The following is a 22,055-nucleotide window of genomic DNA, read 5'->3' as shown; positions in this document are numbered from 1 at the left end:
TTCTACCACAGCAATACATCCGCACTCGTGAAGGGGACTCGACGTTAGTGCGACCGCGGAAGCTGTGACGACAGCCGCGTGCGCATGCGGAATCGACTCGCGCGTGCCAGACCTCACGCGTGCCGGACCAAGGTCGCCCGTCGGGAGTTTTCTAACCTTGCCGTCATGAACGTTCACGGCTGACATAGGTATCCTCTCCCGGTATATTTTCCTTATACGGGTTATCAGCCCCCCCTCCACCTTCGGCTGGTTTCGCGCTTGCTGCTTTGTTCCTTCAATATGTCCTCCTCGCCTTTAAACTCCGCGCGTCATCTTACCCTCCGAAGTCCACGTGCTGTTTCTGTATAGTAGCGGCTCGACTGGTGGTCAGCTTCATTCTTGCTAGTCAGCTCCAGAGCCGTCGCGGCGTCTATCAACGTACGCTCAGGTGAGCGCTCATTTCGTCTCACTGCTGTAATTCGTATTCGCTGTAACTTGAATGTTTCGCTGGTAGAGAACGGTAAACCTGTTTTAAATCATCTTCTAGTCTTTATTCAAGCTTGTTTGAACCGTCACGTCAAACGTTTTCTTTAAACGCAGTTTGTTAGATCTAAACGCTGCGTCGGCTGCTTCGCCGATATGGGCAGGTGAGCCACAAGGCAGCCTGTTGGGGTCACAACTGCTCTAAAATGTTAACAATTACACAGTACGAAGTGTTAACAATGTGAAAATAGTTTTTATATAACGGCTTTCATCACTTGTGTGTCTGAGAAACAATCCCGACAAAAAAAAGCACAAAAACGCGCTGATAGGAGTTAAGAAAGAGACCGATGCAAACCGCTTAACTATACGCAATCTAAAATTTTTTGTGGTGTTGGTGTAGGTACTAAAATGCGACATATTCCAGTGGAAGTAATCATACTACTTTAAGATGGATTGGCGTACTAGATCCTAGAATACTTCAGCCGTGTGTAGAGTGTCACAGGAATCACAAATTTTACAAAACTGCAGTCGGCACAAAAAAAAAAAAAAGAATCAGCCCGCTGTACTGTCAATTTCATTTAATTTCATTTATTATAGCCTTAAGGGCCCGGAGGCATGACATAAGGGGGGGGGGGGGGGTGGGTAACCGGGTTTGCAGGAGTACTATTGAACGAAACAGAAAAAAAAACAAGAAGGTGAACATGAAAGCCGGAAAATACAAAACAAAGACTACCTTAAATGAAAATTACACAAAAATGTACAAGCCGATGTTTCTCCTACAAGCCGATGTTTCTTTAAACATGACATTCCATCTGTACTTTCGTTAAATAACTACCGCCTTCCTATAACGTACACGTCATATATCAATCAAAATGTCGACTTAATTACCTGTTTATCAAAGTCAGCGAGAAATGGTCACTCTCGTTGAGCGAGGCGCGAAGAAGAACGGTCTGCACCTACTTACTGAGTCAGTTACGACACACAGTCGTTAACATACAGTGGGCCGGTTCTGCTTGACAAGATGCTTTCGGAAACTGATGATGTATGTCGCCAGAAGAAATACCAAATGAGAGGCCACTGCCAGCAACCGCAATCATGTTCGCAGTAATTGCAAAATTTGTTTGTATTTCTTACTTGTTCTCTTTACATTCAACGCTCTATTACTTATCTTCATTGCGGAAATAGCACGCAGCCTTTTAGTTAAAGTCGTGACTGTTTAGTATGTTTACACTGTATATATTGTACGCATCGCCAAGAAAAGAAAACAGTTACGTCTACGGCATGCTGGCAACATTTGCTTTTGTCTCGGCCATACATGTTGATCCCTGTAAGGCTACAAACTTCCGATTTTTCTGCAATGTTTCTAACACTGAAGAGTACAAAAAATAACCGAAGTCTCGTCTCCAAGCGCTGCTTAATGTAACCAGGAACATAGGGATCTGCACTCGCCATGCTTTTCTGCCATGCAGGGTGGACTACGCTACAAAAGAGTGCCATCTACTTCACTCCCACTATAGCCACGCTAAATAGGCTTCGTAGGCATATTCTACTTATCGTTTCCACTGTCCATTTCCTCGTCTCGTGGGAGACGACCATGCCGGCCCCCGTGAGCAACACGAACGGCCTGCGGAGCTGGGATGACGACAGATCGAAGCACTTCACTTTCGCCAAACTACACTGCGTGCCCATCTTCGGCTTCACATGCTCGTGCATATCCCTGTTCGTGCCGTACGCCATCAGTGTGTACCGCGGCGACACTCCTGCCATTCTTCCTTTTATTAGGTAAGTGTTGGGATCTTTGTTCTTTCCGCCTTTTTGGATTACGAGCTGTGGGAACTGTGAACTGAGTTGAACCACCAACCTTACTTCAAACTCAATCTCCCCGTAACCTTAAAGGGGCCATGCAGACAAAACACAAGTTCTGTTCATTCGAAAGATTTCCTAGTTAGAATCATACTGACACCATTTTTAATGCACGCTTTGCTCAAATAAGCGATATCATTAGGACAAAACGGAATGGCCATGCGACCCACTAGCTCATTTCCCGCAACAGAGCCTATGATGACATACGCCCAGCTGAGCGATATAGGCTGAGGCCTGCAAAAGAAAACGCAAATTAGGCAGGGCTTATAAGCTGGCCGAACTATTTTCGATTAAATGTAAAGCATATTAATTTTACAGCAGTAAGAATGGTGAGGCAAACAATGAAAGTTACTAAAATACATGTAAATATAGAACTACCCATGCTCACTCCTGTTGCTACTGGGCGCACTATGCTTGCTTTAGCTGCACAGAAGACCGCCGGTTTGGAGTTGTCTTACTCGACACTGGCCGATTTGCGTAAGCGACATTGTCTTACGTGACTTTGTTAGTCGATCATGCCCCATGCTTCACCAAACGATTACCTTCTACCATAACAAAAACAAGCCAGGTACAAATACGGTTAAGAACAAAGCAACGGCGGACAACGGTCCACAGCTGACTATGGTAGCGCCACCTGGGAGGACTGACGGTAAGCAAGGCTGCAGAGCCGAGTGACGCACTTGAAGTTCGTTTGGAGACGCGCCCTCATGACTTCATGGTACACGTCATGAAAACACACCATTTGGCGGGAGAATCAAAATTTCAACCTAAATTGATTAATTTGTCAGTGAATACAGCATCTTTTGCTGCCTGGCAAGCGCTGGGGGGACTTAAAACGTGGAATCTTTCGAATAAAACAAACTTGTATTTTGCCTGCATGGACCCTTTAAGCTCACGCAACTCAAGCAGTTTGTAATGTCAAGTTTAAAACGGGAGTTAATTTGTAGTTTGTGCGTGTTCATCAGAGCGGCAACCTTCGGCTAGAAACGTGCATTCTTCAAAATATGTAGGATAAAGCTGGTGGATTTTATGTGTACGTCTATCACCGGAGAACGGCTTTCTTACCCCCTCTCCCCCCCTTCCTCCTTGTTCTTTTTTCTTTTGAAGTTTCTTTTCCGCTACTTTTTTAGGGGAAATGACACGTGCGAGAGGTATAGTCCGAAAAAATTACTTTCTCGCGTGCTGTAATAGTACGTCTCCAAGCAAGTTACACGATAGACATTTCTATATACTATAAACGACTCTACAGCCGGTCTGAGTTTCCTGTCATTCTAGTCATCAGTAGGCTGTTCATGACCCTGTAATTCCCACCATGTGGGTGTTGAAATGCCTTGCTTCAAACGACGCGAATATTTTCCGCGAGGGCGAGAGCCATTTTCATGCCTACTCATTTCTGACCAGCAGTGCGCTTTTCAAGTCTACATGCTCCTAAAACAGGAACGCCGTGGTTCAATTACAGCGATGCCGGCGGGGACCCGCCCCAGAGTATAGTGTTCGGCTTCTTCCTAGGAATGACCTCGTTTGCAGGTAAGTTATACGCTGATATTTCATCTCATTTGGAAGTGTTACAAACGATCACGCCAAATCACGGCGCACGAATCTACACCCCGGCGAATTGAGAGGACTATAGTCTGCGCTTACTTGCGGCAAAAATAGTGGAAGCATGTTCCTACCGTGTTAACGCGGCCCACAAATATGCATTCTAGTGTTGGTGAACGAACTGTCCCGGGCCAGAAACTGGTTTTAACTAGTCGAATGAAGAAACGAAGGCCATCGGTTATCGCTTTCCCTGTGGCATCGACCCGATGCTTCAGAGGAACACCTAGCACGACAAAAACACCTACCAAACCTATCACTCTTCCCCTTCCAAGGACGTTGAAAGCATCGCGTATGCTCTACGGACAGCAGTCATAAAGGTCATAAAATAAGTTATCTCCCACAGACGTTGTTGTCCGGGAATGTAATTTTTTTATCATGTGTTACTTCTCGCTGCCGTTGTAACATTTGAGCTGATCCTGTTCTGTAGTGGGCAAAGTCGTGCATTGTCTAAACCTTATTAAACTATACGTTCATTAAAAATGCAAAATGGAGTGAGTTCAGAAGTTGGAGGTCTTGACCTCAACCCACAACGACGAATTGGGGACCGCGATTGGAATTAAAGCGAAAATACGATCGTAATTCGGGGTGCTTACATGTTACCAAGGGAGCATTCCCGTCATATTGCGATTGTTGCTTTGCATAACAAAGGTAACCATATCTTTTAGACATAGCACCCATCAGATATGGTTCACAAGACCTGCATTGTCTATTTTGCACATTTTAAATCAACCGCCGTTTTGTAACACAGCACATAACCCTGCATAGGTTATGTGCTGCGAGTAATAGGTTCGAATCCTCGCTTTTCAGCCAGGATTCGAACATTGCGAATAAATGGGGCGAATCGCTATGTTATGTGGAGGCTAAACATATCTGCCAAATGTGGCTTTGCCTGCAATCGAGAACCTGGAACTCACCCAAAGAGTATTACTTCTTTCGTAATTTACTTGCCGGCGGCCTCAGTTGCGGCAATTAAAGCATTGGAGACCGGTTTAAACGACGGCGCTGCAAAAGCCAAGTTTAAGTTTAATGCCTTAGTTGATATACCTGGTGAACTGGACAAATCACGTAGCATCGTTGCACTTTCGCAGTGCTTTCGAAAGAATATGAGAAAGCTTTTAGAGTCTCGGGCTGGTTTAAAGAGTAGGGATGGATTCGCAAGACCGTAAAATCTAATTGAAATTTGCAGGCACCGCGTTCCTGACGCCCCTTTTTCATTGCCTGATTGTCGGCTGTGGAGTCACAAAAAGCGTCATAGAATCCGTAATGCTTTTCAGTATCGAATGGTTGTGTAAATTAGGTTCCAGGTTCGAAGGGGCTTTGTGACGGATCGGCGGCTGAGAATTTCGCCTTGGGGCATTTTTCTTAAGTCAGCGCTAGCCTTCCTAATTTAGGTTACGCTTCGAGCTCCCAGGAACAGTTTCTTTATTAGTGCGCTCTATTTGTTCTGTGATGTGGCGTACGATTTTGTATAAGGCATGCCTGAAAATACGTTGCCCTCGACGTAGAAAAGAGGGGGGAAAACAGTGGGCCATACGAGCCATGCACTGGAACTGTTTCAGTCATTTCCTTCGTGCAGCCGTCTTAGAGAGATAGAAAAGTGGGACTTTTTCTTCGGACAGCAAAGTACGGGGCCATGAGGCCAGTGCGTTGGATAGGGACGGCGTCTGACCGGTGGTCACTGCTGCGTGAAAGAGAGCAACCAACCCACTCAAAACTTTCCTCATATATCCTGTAAACGCAACGATGTTGTCATATAGGCACCAAAAGCCACCGGGAACTTTTGTCAATAGCCTGGTCTCCGCGACATGCTGTAAATACCTTCGAGCGCAATCAGCGCAGCCGTGCCTCTGCGAAACGACGCCTCCTCCCCCCCCCCCCCCCCCCCCCGGTCTCTCTCTCTCTCCCAACGACACAATCCAAAGGATACATACAGAAGCGCATACATTTCGCACCCAACTTAGCTGGAGCCAGACTGCTACTTCCAAGACTTGCTCCCTTGCAGTACTGCTCCGTCATGGTACATGACCGGATAGTGATTAAGAGAAGATGTGCTTGGAGGAAGTACCCGAGGTCTTGAGCGATTCCTTTTTTGGTCCTGCTTAAACATAGCCAACTTGCACTACGGGAACCAAAGCTTCCCGTCCCTGTAGTTCGTATGTTGGACTGTGTAAGTGATGTTAGGTGTCCTTCGAATTATTTAAACGCACGTACTCACGCGCCTCTTCACTTGGCATAATAACTGGGTGCTTGTATAATTGCAGCCTAGTATGGACGGAGGGTAGGAGCGTAAAAAATAATGATCTGTTATCTTTGTCAAGCCGTTTTCTGTTTCTTCTTCAGCTTCTTCCCTTTCGTTAACTTTTACGAAGGGCGGCATTTCGCAACTCGCGGAAGTTTAGGCGGGGTACATTTGGCACTAACTACGTAATCCCCATGCGCATTTCTTCCCTTAGGCATGATTGGTATGTGGATGAAATACCTCATGGTCTGCCAGCAAAACCAAGTTTCGAAGGACACTCGGGTGGCGAAAACGAACACCCTTGCCTTGGCCGGCGGCGTGCTAGTCTGCCTAGGCGGTCTGGTCGTGTCCCTCTCGCCTACGGGTCACCTACGAAGGGACTGCACCTGGGTAGGTGGATTAACCTGATGCAACAAGCTGCCGCGGGCGACGTTCGACTAGTTGTGCCGCAACCATCTATGAAGGGTAATCCCTTTTTTCCCCTGTAAAGCTGGCACGGGAATCTTGTGCGGAACTATCTGTAATTTTCAGAGCGCAAGCAGATTCGCTTGAGCATATTGTTCACAAAGAACACCCATTCTGGTGTACGGCGCTCTAGTGGCTGTATGACAAAGTCTGCTGTTTAACGAGGAAATAAATTTATGTGCTCCAATAGTGGGTCCATTCAGTCACTAGAAGGGCTATAAATGGACGGTGTTCGGTGCTTCCCCCTTGTTGCAAGCCGGGTCAAATGAAATGAAATTGGTTTTTATTATGCGTCAGGACAACCCACCAGTGGGAACCAAGTCTCAACTAATTCACTAAACTTCTTCATTAAACTTTAGCTTTTGGTGTCTTAAACGGTGACGTAAGCACGAAGGTTGTGATCGCTGAACGTTTTTGAAATTTACCACGAAATTTGTGGCCCGGAGTTGAGATTGTCCTACATGTCACTGGAGAAAATCCTCAACAAAAGCGCAGCTGCAAAGAGGAATAATATCCGAGCCTGTGCACCCTGCTAACGGTTTTAACCTTGCAGGCCAGTAACCAATGCCTAGTCGCTAATGTGGCTGTATACCTCACCGTCAGATAGTTTTGTCAAGTGATTAACGTTTTACGAAGACAAGTTTTGAGGTTTGTTCATGGCGAACAACGCTTGTCAGAGTTCTTACATGAGTAAACAATAATATGTTCTCATCGGTCTCCAATAAACCTTTCATATTTGCACCGATAAGCTACCGGCAGGATATTTTACGGCAATCACGAGAATTGGGCTTGAGGCATAATTATTATTAGGTTCTATGCGATCTCAGAATTCTTGTATCGGCTAGAAAGTGCGTCAGATTTTAGACTAAGGGCGATCTCTATTACCGCTCTAAAGATCCTGCCAGTGATTGCGTGCCGTTTAGCCATTTGTTTTCTTTCGTGGTTCCCAACCCTTTTAAGTCATCGTGCATTTTCCCCGCTTTCCGCTTCCAGCTTCACTTCCGTTGGCTGAGCGATGACTCTCTGTTCTCCCTCGTGCAGTACTGGCCAATGTTCGTGCCGCACATGATCGGAGCCTGCATGGTCTTCGGGTGCGGGTACGCGACGACGCTGATGCACCTGTACCTCCAGTACCTCACGGACGCACGCTGGAAGACGTCCGCCGTCTTCTACGTCAGAGCCGTGCTTTCACTGGTCGGCATCACTGCCATGCTCATCAGTATCCTTTCCAGAAAGAGTTGCTGGGTAATTACTGTTTCGAACGTATCGGTGAGAACACGTCATGTGATCACATGTTAATTCATACGCACACCTCACTTATCCGCTGTTACTCTAGGGGGAACCACGCGCCAAATCCTGTGGGGTACCGGAAAGCTGCCCGATTTGCTGCTTCACTCTTCGCGCTTCGATACGAAATTAGGGGCGGAATGCTGGTTCAGCGTCACGCCACCAGGCGCCAAATGTTCTGGGGTGCGGGAAACTTACGGCGGGGCTGATATCTCACGTGGTCTCACGTGATTGGCTGCGCGCATACGTGAAGGATAACGCCGCACATAGCCAATCGCGCACGACCGCGTGAGAAATAAACCCCGCCGATAGTTTTCCGGCCCCCCACAACATTCGGCGCCTGGTGGCGCGACTCTAAACCAGTACTCGGCCCCTAATTTCGTATGGATATGCGAGGAGGAGTGACGGCGACTTAATTAATTTATTTGGGCATGTACGTTTTCCTGTTAACCGTTAGCTACCCGACAGGTCGATGCTTTGAGGGTCTAAGTGGTCTGAGTTTATTTTTCGCCCTTCATTAGTTCTGATAACTGAGTTATAGACACGCATGAAGAAAGGCTCTGGCACAATGAACTTCTGGCTGTGAACTTCGGTGTTTTTTTTTTTTAGATAAACCTTTTTTAGCACATTATCATTACTTTTTGTTAAGAAGAGTTTGCGATAGCTCGTCACATAATTTTGCTCATCACACCGGTATTGGCGTCCGTGGTACCCATCGTTGCTGAGAAGGAACAGGCTTTTTATTCAGCATGTCGGATACCCAAGAGCATTTTTTAATCAAATGTTGCATTAACTCACGGCAGATAACTTGTGCTCATTTAAGGCAAAGCTCTTTTTACTGGCACTGACAAAGTAGTATTTGCTAAGCTTCCTGTGAACAGTAAGAGAAAAGGTTACTTTCGAGCACACGTTACTCCAATCAGAAAACGCAAACTCATTCGTGTATGGTCGCATTCCTTGACGCCGTGTCAATTCTGAAGCGGGGTTCAACTGGCTCCTGTTCGACATCAACCTCATGATTCCACCTTCAGGTCGAGGAAAAGTGGTAAGACCTTTGTCCGTTGTTCTTTATACACAGCAACTACGGACACTTGGCACACGGCTGCATACGTTCGTTCCTATTACGTTTTACCACGCCCTTTGCGGAGCCTTGTACTATTGGCTGTCACTTCCTAGCTGGTGCACTTCTTCTGTAACGCGCGCTTGTCGGTAAATACTGTTCGCAGTTACCTCGTGCAAACTACCTACCTTACGTGGGTCACGTTTTTTGTTTCCTCTTTTTATAGGAAAAATTGAAGTACAAAACGGGAAGGATCATGGTATAAGGTTTATAAACCCAAATTACAATTCTTGCAATTGTTAGCTATAAATGCACGTGCCCAAGCGCTACTGCAGCCTTGGCAATATGACAGTTAGTTCACACAGACCATTACTGTAGTATGCCAGTTTTTTAACAGATACGTTTCGGGCATTATGAGCTAAATTAGGCTTCCAAAGGAAGCGGCGCAGCAAGCTCGAAATTAAGCAAAATTTCTGAGTTGACGAAACATGCAGTTACGTCCGGATACCGAAGATGGGTATCCGGACGTAACTGCATTCGGCAGACACTCTCAGGTAATGAATGACAGCGTACCTTTCACCGTACCTCTGAAGTAGAGTGTATCACAGCTGCATCTTACCAGTACTCACTTACAGGGCAGAAACTTGGAAGCTCACTAAGAGGGTTCAACTTAAATTGAGGGTGACTCAGCGAGCAATGGAACGGAAGATGATAGGTGTAACATTAAGGGACAAAAAGAGAGCGGAGTGGGTCAGGGAACAAACGCGTGCTAAGGACATATTAGTAGAAATTAAGAAGAAGAAATGAACGTGGGCAGGGCGTGTAATGCAAATGCAAGATAACCGTTGGTCATTAAGGGTAACAGAGTGGATACCTAGAGAAGGCAAGCGTGGCAGGCAGAAAGTTAGACGGGCAGATGAGATCAAGAAGTTTGCGGGGATAAATTAGTCACAGTTAGCACAGGACCGGGATAATTGTAGAATAGTGGGAGAGGCCTTTACCCTGCAGTGGGCGTACATAGGCTGATGGTGATGATGATGATGATGATGATGACGACGACGACGACGACCCAAGATGGGTATCCGGACGTAACTGCAGATGGGTTTACGGACGTAACGAAGGGCATTGCAGTGGACAGTTTCAGTGCTTCTCAAATTGTTTAATAACCACTGCGTTTTTGTTGCTCTATTATTCGTTGTAACATCTTTTCATGGCGGCATGCCCTGTAAATGTGTAAACTTTAAAACTCTGCGGTGTGCCAACCAGTCCACGATCAAGCTGTCGTTGTCTATAAACGTGTGCACGAACGTAGAAAAAGGTGGTCGGCTTAGTGCGACAACAAAATGAGCATGCGCATTATATCAAATGCTCATACTTAGATGACGTTATCACCATCCGCCAAAGCAAAACCTCTTTTGCACAGAGGATGAGGAAAACAGAAGCAATGGCGCAAAAGTCTAACGTCATTCGTCGGCGTTCCCGCCGGTGCTTCCCGCCGGTGGGACGCGCGCTGAATGGGACTTTGGCCTCGCTATGCAGCCGTCGTCAACAAGAAATTATTCGCTCTCATGACGTCCTCGGAGTTGGCTATTCACCAAGTGAAAAAACACGAAATAATCGCACGGCAACGGATATTAAGAATAAAAGGAGGATGGCGAACAAGATAACACTAATTTGTTTATCGGGATGAATTCCTGCCACGTGAACGGAGGAAAAATAAACTTGAACGGTTAATGGCACCGAGGCGGTGATCGGTTGCAAACCCTTGAAATTCGCGTCTCTTTATTGGGCCCCTTCCCCGGTAGAGCCACCATATAGTACATATGAGCTGAGATTTATACCAGGGTTTCTGTGCTGCGGCGCTACGTAATGCTCTGCGCATATAATGCAATCACATGGGTCAGCTTGCCCGTAATGCATCGGACTGATCATGATCAGTTCATTGCAGCCAACAATGAAGTTTCGGCGAATGACGGTGTTGAGCGTACGTTTTGACTCAAAAGTTTGGTTTGCTCTTTCGCATCACACCATGCAAGCATGACGCTTTACATTGTGCAGTGACACAGCGCAGATCACAATATGGAGTCAGATGGTATGCACAATGGTATGCCGTCATTCGTCGAATTTGATCTGTTGGTGGCGTGGATTGGTCCTGAACGCATTGTGTGAAATGGAATGAGAAAACATCTACGAGAGCTGAACTGCTGGAGACAGTACAAAAAACCAAGAGCGCGGGGCCATGTCGGTGGGTGTACCGGATACATGAATATAAGGCATACAAAATACGACATATAGGAAGGGAAATAAGTGTAGATATATACAAAAGAGGTGAGCGATCAAAGAAGGCAGAAAACTTTCTGAATAACAAGTGCTGGGAATTTGTCTGTAGAGAATGCCCAAATGAACACATACAAGTATAAGCAAGGTGGTGCTTTTGGCGCAGAAACACAAGAACAGAAGGAAAAGTGTAGGTGCGTTCTCGCCACAACATCCGCATTCAAAATGTCAAATTTTTCAAGGAGTGTTTAAAAAGAAGCATGTCATTGCAAAAAAAAATGGCAATATAAGATAAAAACAGGCTGTTAAGGGCATGTTGGCACCACCTGGCTGGTGCCCGAGTCAGTGTTCTGTCAGCATGAAAGCATCCATGCGGCCGCTGTGGTCTGCTTGGCACTCACAGGTGAACAGCGCTTACAAGGCAAGGACAGTCAAACTTGGAATGAATACAGTTAAAAAGAAAAACCAGGTCACGCCTGGAGTGCCTAATACTGAGCTAATCAACATTGAGAAGCCTGAGAAGCTGACCGTGCCCATAATGGCTCACTGTTGAGTAAGAATAAAATGTGGTTCTATAGTGAAGCGTTTCTTAATCCTTTCTGGTCGAAGGGACGACGAAGGGTTTAAACAATTCCAAATTGGGCTGGCATAGTCGAGCTTCGGCAAAATTAGGGCGCCGAAGAATGAGACAAAGCATGATGAATTCACTGGTGGCCTGGGAAATCACGCCAAGCGTTCGGATCGAGTTGGTTAGGTAGTTCACGTATGAGTTGAAAAGTAGTTTTACATCCATTATTACACCCAAATCACGCACTAGAGTAGCACGTTTTACGGGTACACCAAGCAGAGAGTACGGAAAAATGACCGGAGCAGTCTTACGAGTATATGATTTCACGATGGTTTTGGAGGGATTAAGCTTTAAATAGTCGCTGTCGAACCATGCCGAAACTGCGTTGATGACATTTTGCAAAAGGACGCGATCGTCCGGTGAAGAAACTGCGCGGTAGAGCTTCATATCATCAGCATACTGAGAGAGCGGACAGAAGAAGGCCGAGTGCTGAGCCTTGAGGTACCCCTGATATGATCGCCAAAGGGAGCTAGGTGACGCCTTCACAAAAAACACAATTAGACCTGCCTTTTAAAATTACCGACCCACTGACAGAACTCACTGGATAGATGGTATGCAGACAATTTGCGAAGCAGTAAATCATATTTAGCAGCGTCGAAGGCCTTGCTAAATTCGAAATATACTGTATCTACCTGTTGGAGAGAGAGCACTGGAGGGCTGATGTCGCTTAGAAAACATGCGAGATTTGATTCTACTGACCTTCTGGGCATGAAGCCGTGTTGGTTAGAGTGGATTAATGAACGCATTTCTCGTAGAAGGCAATGGTGCATGACTTTTTCGAAGTCTTTGGGAAAGGAAGACAATCGGGAGATTGGCCTATAGTTTCCGGGGATACTGGCTCTTCCAGACTGTGCAAAGGGAAGAGAGCGCCTAATTTCCAGTGGAAAATATTGCTCCACAAGTGACATACGTATAACGTGACAGAGCACAGGTGCAAAGACAACACAACAGCCTTTCACGATGAAGCAAGGAATGTGGTCGCAACCCGCCGACTTTTTCGAGTGGAGTTTGCGGATAGCGGACACGACATCATTCTCGGTAATATTCAGGATTTGCAATACTGGCCCACGATACTGTAAACCCAGTTCGCTGCAGCTGCGGAAGACATTGAGTATGTCGACGAAAAATGACGTGCGAAAAGTTCACATACGCCTCCCGGGTCAGACACAAATTGTCACCATCCTGAAGGGTTATGCTATCGCGTAAGTGACGTGTGCGGAACTTAATATTCCACCAGAACTCACGAGAGGAGTGGGTGAGAGATGATTCAGTGTAGTCGGTAAACGCCTTTTGTACCGGGCAAGCTTTTTCGTTAAGGATCGCCATTCCTTAAAGCTTGCGAGAGAAGGTGAACCATCGTGGGCCTTAAACAAGTGGTGGAATTGACGTTTTTTCCCGAAGCGTGCCTCGCAGCTCGTGACTGAACGAAAAGGAAAACTTATTGGAGCGATTTCGCTGCTTTGGGATGTGCTGGTCCGTAGCGTTTTGCACAATTTTGTTTAGCTCTTGGACGCCCACGTCTACACAGATCGCGTTGTACACAGAGGCCCAGTCAGCGTTGTCGAGAGATTGGTAAAGGGACGTGTAATCACCGCGAGCAAAGTCGTGTCTTGGAATGGTCTCCTGTCGCGCGCCATGGAAACGTGAGCCGTAACTCCAAAAGGAGGGTGCCACGCATCAACGGTCACAATGGGATCGGGGACTTGATCGATAACGACAGAGCTGAAGTTTGTAAGTACAGTGTCTAGAACGTTTCCAGCAGGGTTTTGATGCAAGGTAGCAGGCTGGATGTCTTTTAAAGAAAATAAATTAAACAAGTGAACGTCTTTTTATTCTACACTGATATTTTCTGCGGGATCCCACCAAGACCCTGGGACGTTAAAGTCGCAAAAAAAAAAGAATTTTATTGATTTCCGGTTTCAGCTTCTCGGATAAACTTTGTAGGACTGATGCAAACAGAGAAATGTCAAGAGCTGGATGTAAATAGTACACGCCAAGAAGAAGATTTTTCGCAACTTTGACTTTCGCCTCAACCTATAGGCATTCACTATACACCTCACGATCAGACCGTCTGACCACACAGAAAGATTTCTTCAAAGCAAGGAGGACTCCGCCGCCATACTTTTGCCCTTTCGCAACATAATTTCGGTCATTACGAAAAACGGTGTATTCATCCGTAAAGTAGTCGGCAAAAACAATGTGGGGAGGTAACTAGGTCCCTGTGATGCAGTACGCATCGTAATTATTCAAGACGACGTCGTCATAAAAGGGGTGGTTTCATGTACCACATAAGACCAAAAAAATGGCGTGCAGGCGCTCATGGAGATCAGAATTCCTTGGAAACACCACGTGAACAGCTGGGATCAGATGATGTGTCTAGGCTAGAACACCACGAGTACTTTAAGAACAGTGATAAAGGCGTGTGCGTAACACATACTTGATTGTACTGGACGAAGGAAAGCAAGTATGTCATTCTACTTGGTAGCGCTACAGAACGCCTCCTTTGCGAAGGCACCAATGGCAACTGCGTAAAAGTGTTGCATTGCGGTTTACTATAAAAATAGATAAACTGACGCAAAAAGAGATTGTCCGAAGTAACGGGATCCATGGAAATGTGAGCGCATAAACAGGCCCGATACCCATTTTCCTAGAAGGGCATCTTTGACAGAGCGTACACTTGGCTAGGCAAACATGATTTGCGTTTGTTGGCACGAAGGCGTAACTTTTTGGAGAATACCAATTATGTTTTCCTTCGGTGAATTTCACCAGCCAGCTCCCTCCAAACATTTATCTAGGTTTTCCTCAAGCAAGCCTGAATGCACGAGTGAGGGCAAAAGACGTTCCAAAGACACCTTCTGTATATTATTTAATACATACATTAGCTTTATGCTGTGATATTCTCTTTGATTTTTCTCTTATCATTCACGGTGACGGTGCCGATTGTGCGCAAATACGAATGTGGCGCAGCCTGCTGTCGCAGCTGCAGGAGGAAAGACGTGACGATGTTCTGAGAAGAAAAAAAGATCATAAAAGATTAAAAACATAATAAAAACATTGTTTGCATAACAATTATCTCAAACGCTTTCAAGACACTTACCTAGCATGTACTCAGAATTTTGATTACAAATAGAAACTTTCGTTATCGATGCTTCCGTCATAACTGCAGGTACGCAGAGAATTTCTCGGGATTTGTTACTTAAATTTCGCGGGTGTGTGGACTTGGTCACATTAGGTTGGTTCGTGCTAGTCCTTGCACGGGTGGTGCCTGTTGCTTATTGTAGCTAACAACCGCTCACTTAGCCGCGTAGTTTGACAGTATGTCTTCCTGTTATTTATTTTGTCGAAAAAATATTTTGACCCTCACAAAGTAATCACACGTGATTGAAGACGTTGAAATCATGCTAACTACGAGCACTTTGCTTTCCTTTTACTGGGTTTTCCTGGAGTATAATCCCACTACATCTAACCTTTTCAATAAAGCAATTAGAATTAACCTATTAGTAATATTCTTTTGTCTGTCGACGTATGCGTTTATAAACGAAGTTAACCTCCAAAGCTCTTGCTGTTTAATTGCCCTCGATCTCGCTGGTCTAGGTGGTTCAGGCAAGACATTGGGAACTACATAAAATAAACAAACAACGTCTATAAAATGTGGAACACATTTCTTATTTTGGATGTTGAATCAGTTAGGGGTTTTGTCCCGCTAGTTCGGACATCGAGCAAATGAAGGCGACAGACAAGGCTTGGGACTTAGCATCCTCTCAACTCCAAAACTGCACGGTGGGCTTGGGACCATGTCACACCAGGAATTTGATCAGTGGAGAACCAAAGAGGGAACCGAGTCAGCGACCATTACTGGCGACGCTGATACCCAACTCGCTGTGCCACGCTAATAGTTATGAATTATAAACGTTCGTAGAGGGTGAGCAAAATTGCAAATCCCGGGTTACCGCTATGAACTCGCAACTACTCTGAGAGGACAATGCCTAACCTTAACAAGGGAGGAACGGGAGGAGGATATAACAGGAATTATAGGTAAGTTAATCTGATCAGCGCTTCCTTTACTCTAAAGGACATGCTTACCAAACATGAGACCCGGTGTACTACCCGTATATACCAAGAGAAAACAGTGTACAAGTTAAGGTCATTGTCGTGTGCGTATAACATAGCCAATGTTGTCCCTTCGTAGTTTCGCACACCTACCTTGCTTTATTACTCGCCTGGTGCTTTACCTCCTGCTTATAGTGGCATATCGGCGCCATTGTCTCTGCAGTATCCGCAAGGAATGCTCGGCGCCGTCGTGGCGGAGTGGGTGATGGTCATGATCTTCCAGTCCTACGTCCTAACCTACGTGCCGGACTTTAGGAAAGCGACCTTTGTCCTCAACGTGAACGTGGACGCTGTGCACAGAAAGAAGGAATAGTGTTGACACAGGCAAGAGTGCAGTGCGCAGAAATCGAAAAGGATGTTCCTACGGGTGTGTGTGTTTTGTGACTGTCAGTGTTATGAGTGTGGTCAATCTATTCTGTTATAGTGACATGTAAATATAGTTGTGTTCTTGTAATTAAATATTCCTGGTTCATTTCTGTGCGCAAGTCGTTTTGATTTGACGCTGCAAACAGGACGCGGGAAATGGTATCTTCCAGGTTTGGCGTGGAGGGGATGGTACATGGCATTGTTCGTCACTCATCCGTGACGGTCTGTGTCATGTCACATTGTTAATAATTTATTTTCTTATTAATTCGAATTGCGCCGAAGATGACATAGATTCTTTTTTCTTCCTCTTCTTACCCCTTATAGCAGGACATTAAACGTGTTTATGAAACACCGCTTTACCTCCTGCTTATACCTCCTTTCTTATTGTGTTAACCTAGTTCCGAGATGACGAGGGACGATTCTTGATTTACAAACAAGTTGCATGAGAGGAAACTCAGCGCGTCATCATGTTCCTTCAGCCGAATTCCTGGTACATTGCTAGTATACTTCCAGGATTTGTTACATCCGCCTTTCTCGATTGTATTTACGTAGCCTTTAATCATAATACGCTACCCCCGATTTTCTACTAGGCCCGTACGACGTTGACAATAAGGGCCGCTGATACTAACACAATCAAGAAAATTGAGTTTATAGACCGATTTTCCGGCGCAACGACTTCATTTCGATTTTTTTTGTCCTACCGCTTGCGGGTTCTTGCATTGTCTGCAGCACACAATAAACGCCCATCTATCATCTCTATACGACTCTTGCAGACGCTCGCACTATAGTCTGCACATACAACAGTTACAACGAATCGGCGCAAGGCTCTTCCATTCCAGTAAGCTGGCAAGGGTCGCCACATACGACTTTGTTTTCAGGGGTGATACTCGTGCTATTTTGAAGATTCCCATGTTGACTGAACCAGTCCGTAGCCCTCCACATTGGGGTATCTCATACGAGGTGCAGCTCAGGAGCGCTAAACCCAGAGTTAATCCTTGTTTGAGAAGTTCGCCCACTTCCGTCTGAACTCACAACCACGTCATCCTAGCAAAGGGGATACTCGCAGGTAAGCCACTAGAAAATCAACTCTCATTTCGGGTGGCGGCGATGTTGCAGCTTTACGTGTTGCACTCATCGCTAACCTAACGACGCATTAATGACGTGTGCTTTTTCTCCAGTTTCGTTATACTTGGCTCACTAACACAAAACTGTAACGTATGAAGAAAAATGTTGCGGACGGAGTAAAAAAACACGGATGGTTGTAGACTGTTCCTTCAGATAAGTTACAGGGTCGATTCGCATTAAAGATATCTTTGTCTGACCGCAGAAAAACTCGTGCTTGCAAAGAAGCACGCAAATTGCTAACACACTAATGGAAACAACCGTATCCTATAAGTACCTTGGTGTAACGTTAATCCCTGATCTTTCCTGGCGAACGCATATCACTAATATCATTTCATCAGCCAACTGATCATTGGGATTTCATTTCTAAAACGGCTCATGTCACTCACCGTATCACGTGCGTCTTTTGGCCTACCAGTCGCTAATACGGTCCAAACTCTGGTACTCATCATCGATTTGGAGCCCTCACCAACTTTATTTGATAAACGCTATCGAAGCAGTGCAAAATCGCGCCGCTCGCTTCATTCATTCTTCTTATTCTTACGATTTCAGTGTTTCATCCCTTCAAATGAATCAGGTTCGTCAAGTATTTCCTTTCGCCGCAGAATTGCTACCTTGTCACTCTACCAGAAGTTTTACCACAGCTCACTCCACCAACCACATTACATCGCTCCCGCCGCACGCATTTCCCCCCGCCCAGGTTATCCACTTCAAGTCTATCGACCTAGACCTGGCACCTCAGCATTTTCTGCCTCATTTCTCTGCCGCGCCGCCAAAGAATGAAATGACCTTCCCCGCGATGTTGTTTCAAGCACCTGTCCATCACGTTTTATTCAAAGTCTGTCTATGCATCTCCAATGTTAATCTGTGGCTTTTGTATCAATGTTTGTACAACCCACCCCTTATGTAACACCCCCCTGTGGGGTCATTAAGAAAATAAAGTGAAAGTGAAGTGAAGTGAAGAATATAGCATAGCACTACGTATTCGTAAAACATATACGGGACGCATGCGCTGTTGACTTTTCGAACCATTATACTTTCGACTCAGTGAAGCAGCTTCGAGCTTCTCTCCATTTGAGTCTGTCACGGTGTCGTGGCGGCCGTGACAAGCCTGAATGCGTGCGTTGTGAGGCACCGCCGCTGTCACTACGCGCACGCAGGCATCGATAATGAAAAACAGCCGCAGATGTTCCGGCAGACTGGGACGTTCTTGTTACGAGACAATAGCTTCACGTTCGCCTGTCGTTGCGGGGCTGCCTTTCGCACGCCTGCTCGATCGTTTGGAAGATGTCATCGGAGGCTCCGCTGGCAATTTTTTATCAGCGATTTGACCTCAGCTAAACCAGGTAAGTGTGTGCTTACCTTCCGGGCTAAGAACTTTGTCGTGCGCTGCAAGAAACGCTATCTTAAAAGTGATCTTGTATGGCATGATTTATCGTCACTTCGGGGTTAGGTAAACCATTCAAGCTTCATTCATCGCGCTAAGGTTGATCACTTAATCAACCCCGCTTTACTAGCTGAGGTAAGAATAGGTCAAAGTTGTGGCTCCCTTCTGCATTGAAAGCTCCTTCATACCAACGCCACGTTAACGAACTTACCCGAAAACCCTAGTAATAATACTAATAACAAAAGTAACAATAAAAGTAAGAATATTGGCGACAAAAACTTTTATTTTCCATCCTGTATTGATAGACGAATTTATTTATTTATTTATTTCATAGTACCCGTGAATTCCCTGAAATGAGGGTATTACATGGTAAGTGGGGCATACAGACATTGAGAATACACATATGGGGAGAGCAGTATTAGAAAAATATAGAAAAAGAAGAAAAAGATACAAAAGAAAAACAAAACTTCCCCACAAGAAAAAACAACGAGAAAAGAAAACTTCGGTACAATAGAAAAAAAGAAAAAAAGATAGAAAACATAGAAAAAAGAACACCGGTGCAACAAAATATGGCAGGAATGCAATGTGTTCTAAGAAAAACCATTTGGACAAATAAGCAGATTGCGCTTGCACAAGAAGGCACTTACAGATGACAAGGAAATTACTCTAGATAACTACCCGCCGTGGTGGCTCAGTGGCTAAGGCGTTGTGCTGCTGAGCAAGAGAACGCGGGTTCGATTCCCGGCCGCGGTGGTCGCTTTCCTGATTGAGGCGTGTACGACATTTCGTCGCACATTAAGGATATCCAGGTGGTCAAAATTAATTTGGAGCCCTCCTCTACGGCGCACCTCATCACCTGCGTTGCGTCGGCGCGTTCAACCCTACAACCAATCAATCTACATAAAGACAGAAAAGCGACGAAGGCCAAAAAAAGAGAGAAGAGCGGGGGTGCACAACAATACATTGCAAGAAACAATGCAATTCAACGCATCACAATTGGCGAAGCAACTCTAGAAATTTAGTGATGTCTGTTTGGGTTGCTATGTCACGGCAAATCGTTCCAGTCAGATATGGTGTGGGGCAGGAATGAGTGTGCATACGAGGATGAGTGATATAGTGGGCGCCTAACTTTGTTGGGATGATCCCTGCGCGGAAAAATAGCTGATGGAGGCTGAAAGAAATCGCTGTGGAGTGTTGGGTTGAAGTAGATTATATGGAAAAGTAATCTGCGAGTAAAAGCCGCCCAGAGCACCAGCTTAACATGGGCTCGCGGCTCCCTCTGGAAGAACTTGCTAAGTAAACAAAATTTTCCAGAACCAAGGAGCGAAAAAGTAATCGAAGGTATTTCAGCACCACGGAATTTCAGAACACAAAACTGTTCAGAAAGATTATCGGTATTAAATGGGTCCCGCTAGGCTTCCAACCCCTCACGAGTACGTATTCTTTTTTCCCAGCCCAGTTATGTGTAAACTTTGCCGCATTGTTCAGGCCGTACGAAGGTGTATGTACCTGCAACAAAAGTAGCATGTTTACTTTAACTATAGCGGCAGTTTCTCTTGGTCTCAGCATGGCAAAAATTTTCCTACGTCCATCGAGTTCATTATAACGAGAACTCAAGTGTCGTCATCTACCCGGCACAAGCGCGAGAGGACGTCATGCGTACTCGTCTTGGTGGTACTGAACAAGGAACAGAGAGAGAGAGAGAGAGGGTGAGAACAGACTTTATTGCCATCCCTTTTAAGACGAATGCACCGTGCGGAAATGTCCGGTATCTTCGTCCTATCAGACGGCGGTCAGGAACCCGTGGTCCCTGGCGGCATCCTCTGCCAGTTGGATGACTGCAGCTTGTATCTCGGGAAAAGAGCTGAGCAATGCGGCCTCCCACTGCTCACTACTTCTTATGTGTATTACTTGTTAAAATGTAAGGCCTGTGGTTAATTGGAGCATTGCAGACCATATATTGTAGTGTGGCTGCTGCATTGTTGCACACCACTTGCATCTGTCCGTGTGGTTATCCGGATAGCTGCGGCGACACAGGGCGGGGTGAGGGAACGTATTTGACTGCAACCTGCGCCAAGCAACTGTTTGCCATTTGTTTAGCGCAGTGTGGGCAGTAGGGAATTTTAGTCGGCTCAGCCTATAGGGCTAAGTGATCTCTCGGTAAACAATGAACAGAAAAAAAAGGCTCTTACATAAATGCCTCTTCTTCCCCTGCCCGCCCGTCACGTTTTTCCTTTCCCATCTCGGCACTCCCCCGATAAACACGGAGAAGGTTTGCTCCTGTTAACTCAGTTTGAGCGCGTTCCACTGCTCTGGCGTCATCTACTGGAACCTTTCGTTACTACGGAATTTCTTGAAATGGCGCCAGGAGGGCTAGTGTCGCCCGCGAGGGCTTTTTGTATTTCGGGTTAAAAAAAATTTTGCAAGCCGAATTTTTTATCTACTATCGCGAAAATCCAGCAGTCATGCATCTTTATTTCAAAGAACACTGCATATATCACTTGCGTATTGATTTCTGCTACAAATATGGGTAATGTTTTCTTTTTGCTCAACAATGTTGACAAGTATGAACATTGTCAGCGGATTTATTAGTTTGAAAATGTTTTCCCTATATAAGCGTCCCGTTTAAGAATTCTTTTAACTTTGTACCGGTCGGCTAAATCGAGGGACAGACAGACAGACCAAAATTTTTGCGTTTAAGCGTCCCAGAAAGATTATTGTCTGGAAAAACACCAGGATCCAACCAACCCGGACCCGCTCGTTGTGGTCATTGCTGTTGCTGTGGGTGGCTCTAGCCACGTAGTAGTCCCGGCAATTAGTCCTCCCGAGCGGCGCCATCGAAGTTAAAGATGCGGTCGCTTCATCAAGTGCTCACTAGTTACGTGCATCAGAGAAATGTAGCCGGGAAGGGCGACACCCCAGTACGCGGTACCCGGCAGCCCCGCAGGAAGACGATAGGGTCCAGCGAGCTGTGCGGAGCTGCTTTTTTTCCGCATTGCTGCTAGCAAGGCTATCCCACCTGCAGTATGGCCTGGGCGCGTATTCCCAAACCATATCCCGTAGGGGCCCAGGCCGACCACACCCTCCAAGCAGGGGCGCAGCCGAAGTGGTTAAAAAAATTGCGATTTTTTAACCTCCTTGGACGCAGCACCGTGACGTCTCTACCTATATGTGCGCGACTTCATGCGTA

At 45.8% G+C, this 22,055-nt stretch overlaps 1 protein-coding gene across 1 annotated transcript; it reads left to right on the top strand.

The window, feature by feature from the left end:
• Positions 1-290: 290 nt before the first annotated feature.
• Positions 291-16,468, top strand: LOC144173917 (DNA damage-regulated autophagy modulator protein 1-like). The gene is made up of 7 exons (XM_077702248.1): positions 291-427; positions 1,932-2,244; positions 3,785-3,852; positions 6,378-6,553; positions 7,670-7,847; positions 8,896-8,960; positions 16,154-16,468. The coding sequence occupies exons 2-7, from the start codon at positions 2,057-2,059 to the stop codon at positions 16,301-16,303; spliced, it is 825 nt and encodes a 274-aa protein (XP_077558374.1). The 5' UTR covers positions 291-427; positions 1,932-2,056; the 3' UTR covers positions 16,304-16,468.
• The last annotated feature ends 5,587 nt before the right edge of the window (positions 16,469-22,055 follow it).

The sequence above is a fragment of the Haemaphysalis longicornis genome, unplaced genomic scaffold, assembly GCF_048455015.1.
Source record: "Haemaphysalis longicornis isolate Haplotype H1 unplaced genomic scaffold, Haemaphysalis longicornis Haplotype H1 scaffold_3, whole genome shotgun sequence".
Taxonomy (NCBI): Eukaryota; Metazoa; Arthropoda; class Arachnida; order Ixodida; family Ixodidae; genus Haemaphysalis; species Haemaphysalis longicornis.
Note: the sequence above shows the minus strand (reverse complement) of the source record. Positions and strands in the feature narration are given on the sequence as shown.

Bases quoted from the DNA above. Each gene is read 5' to 3' on its own strand.
- LOC144173917 (XM_077702248.1), top strand. From the start codon at position 2,057: ATGCCGGCCCCCGTGAGCAACACGAACGGCCTGCGGAGCTGGGATGAC. The intron at 2,245-3,784 runs GTAAGTGTTGGG...GTTCAATTACAG, and splicing joins GCCATTCTTCCTTTTATTAG to CGATGCCGGCGGGGACCCGC. The intron at 7,848-8,895 runs GTATCCTTTCCA...TCAATTCTGAAG, and splicing joins CATCACTGCCATGCTCATCA to CGGGGTTCAACTGGCTCCTG.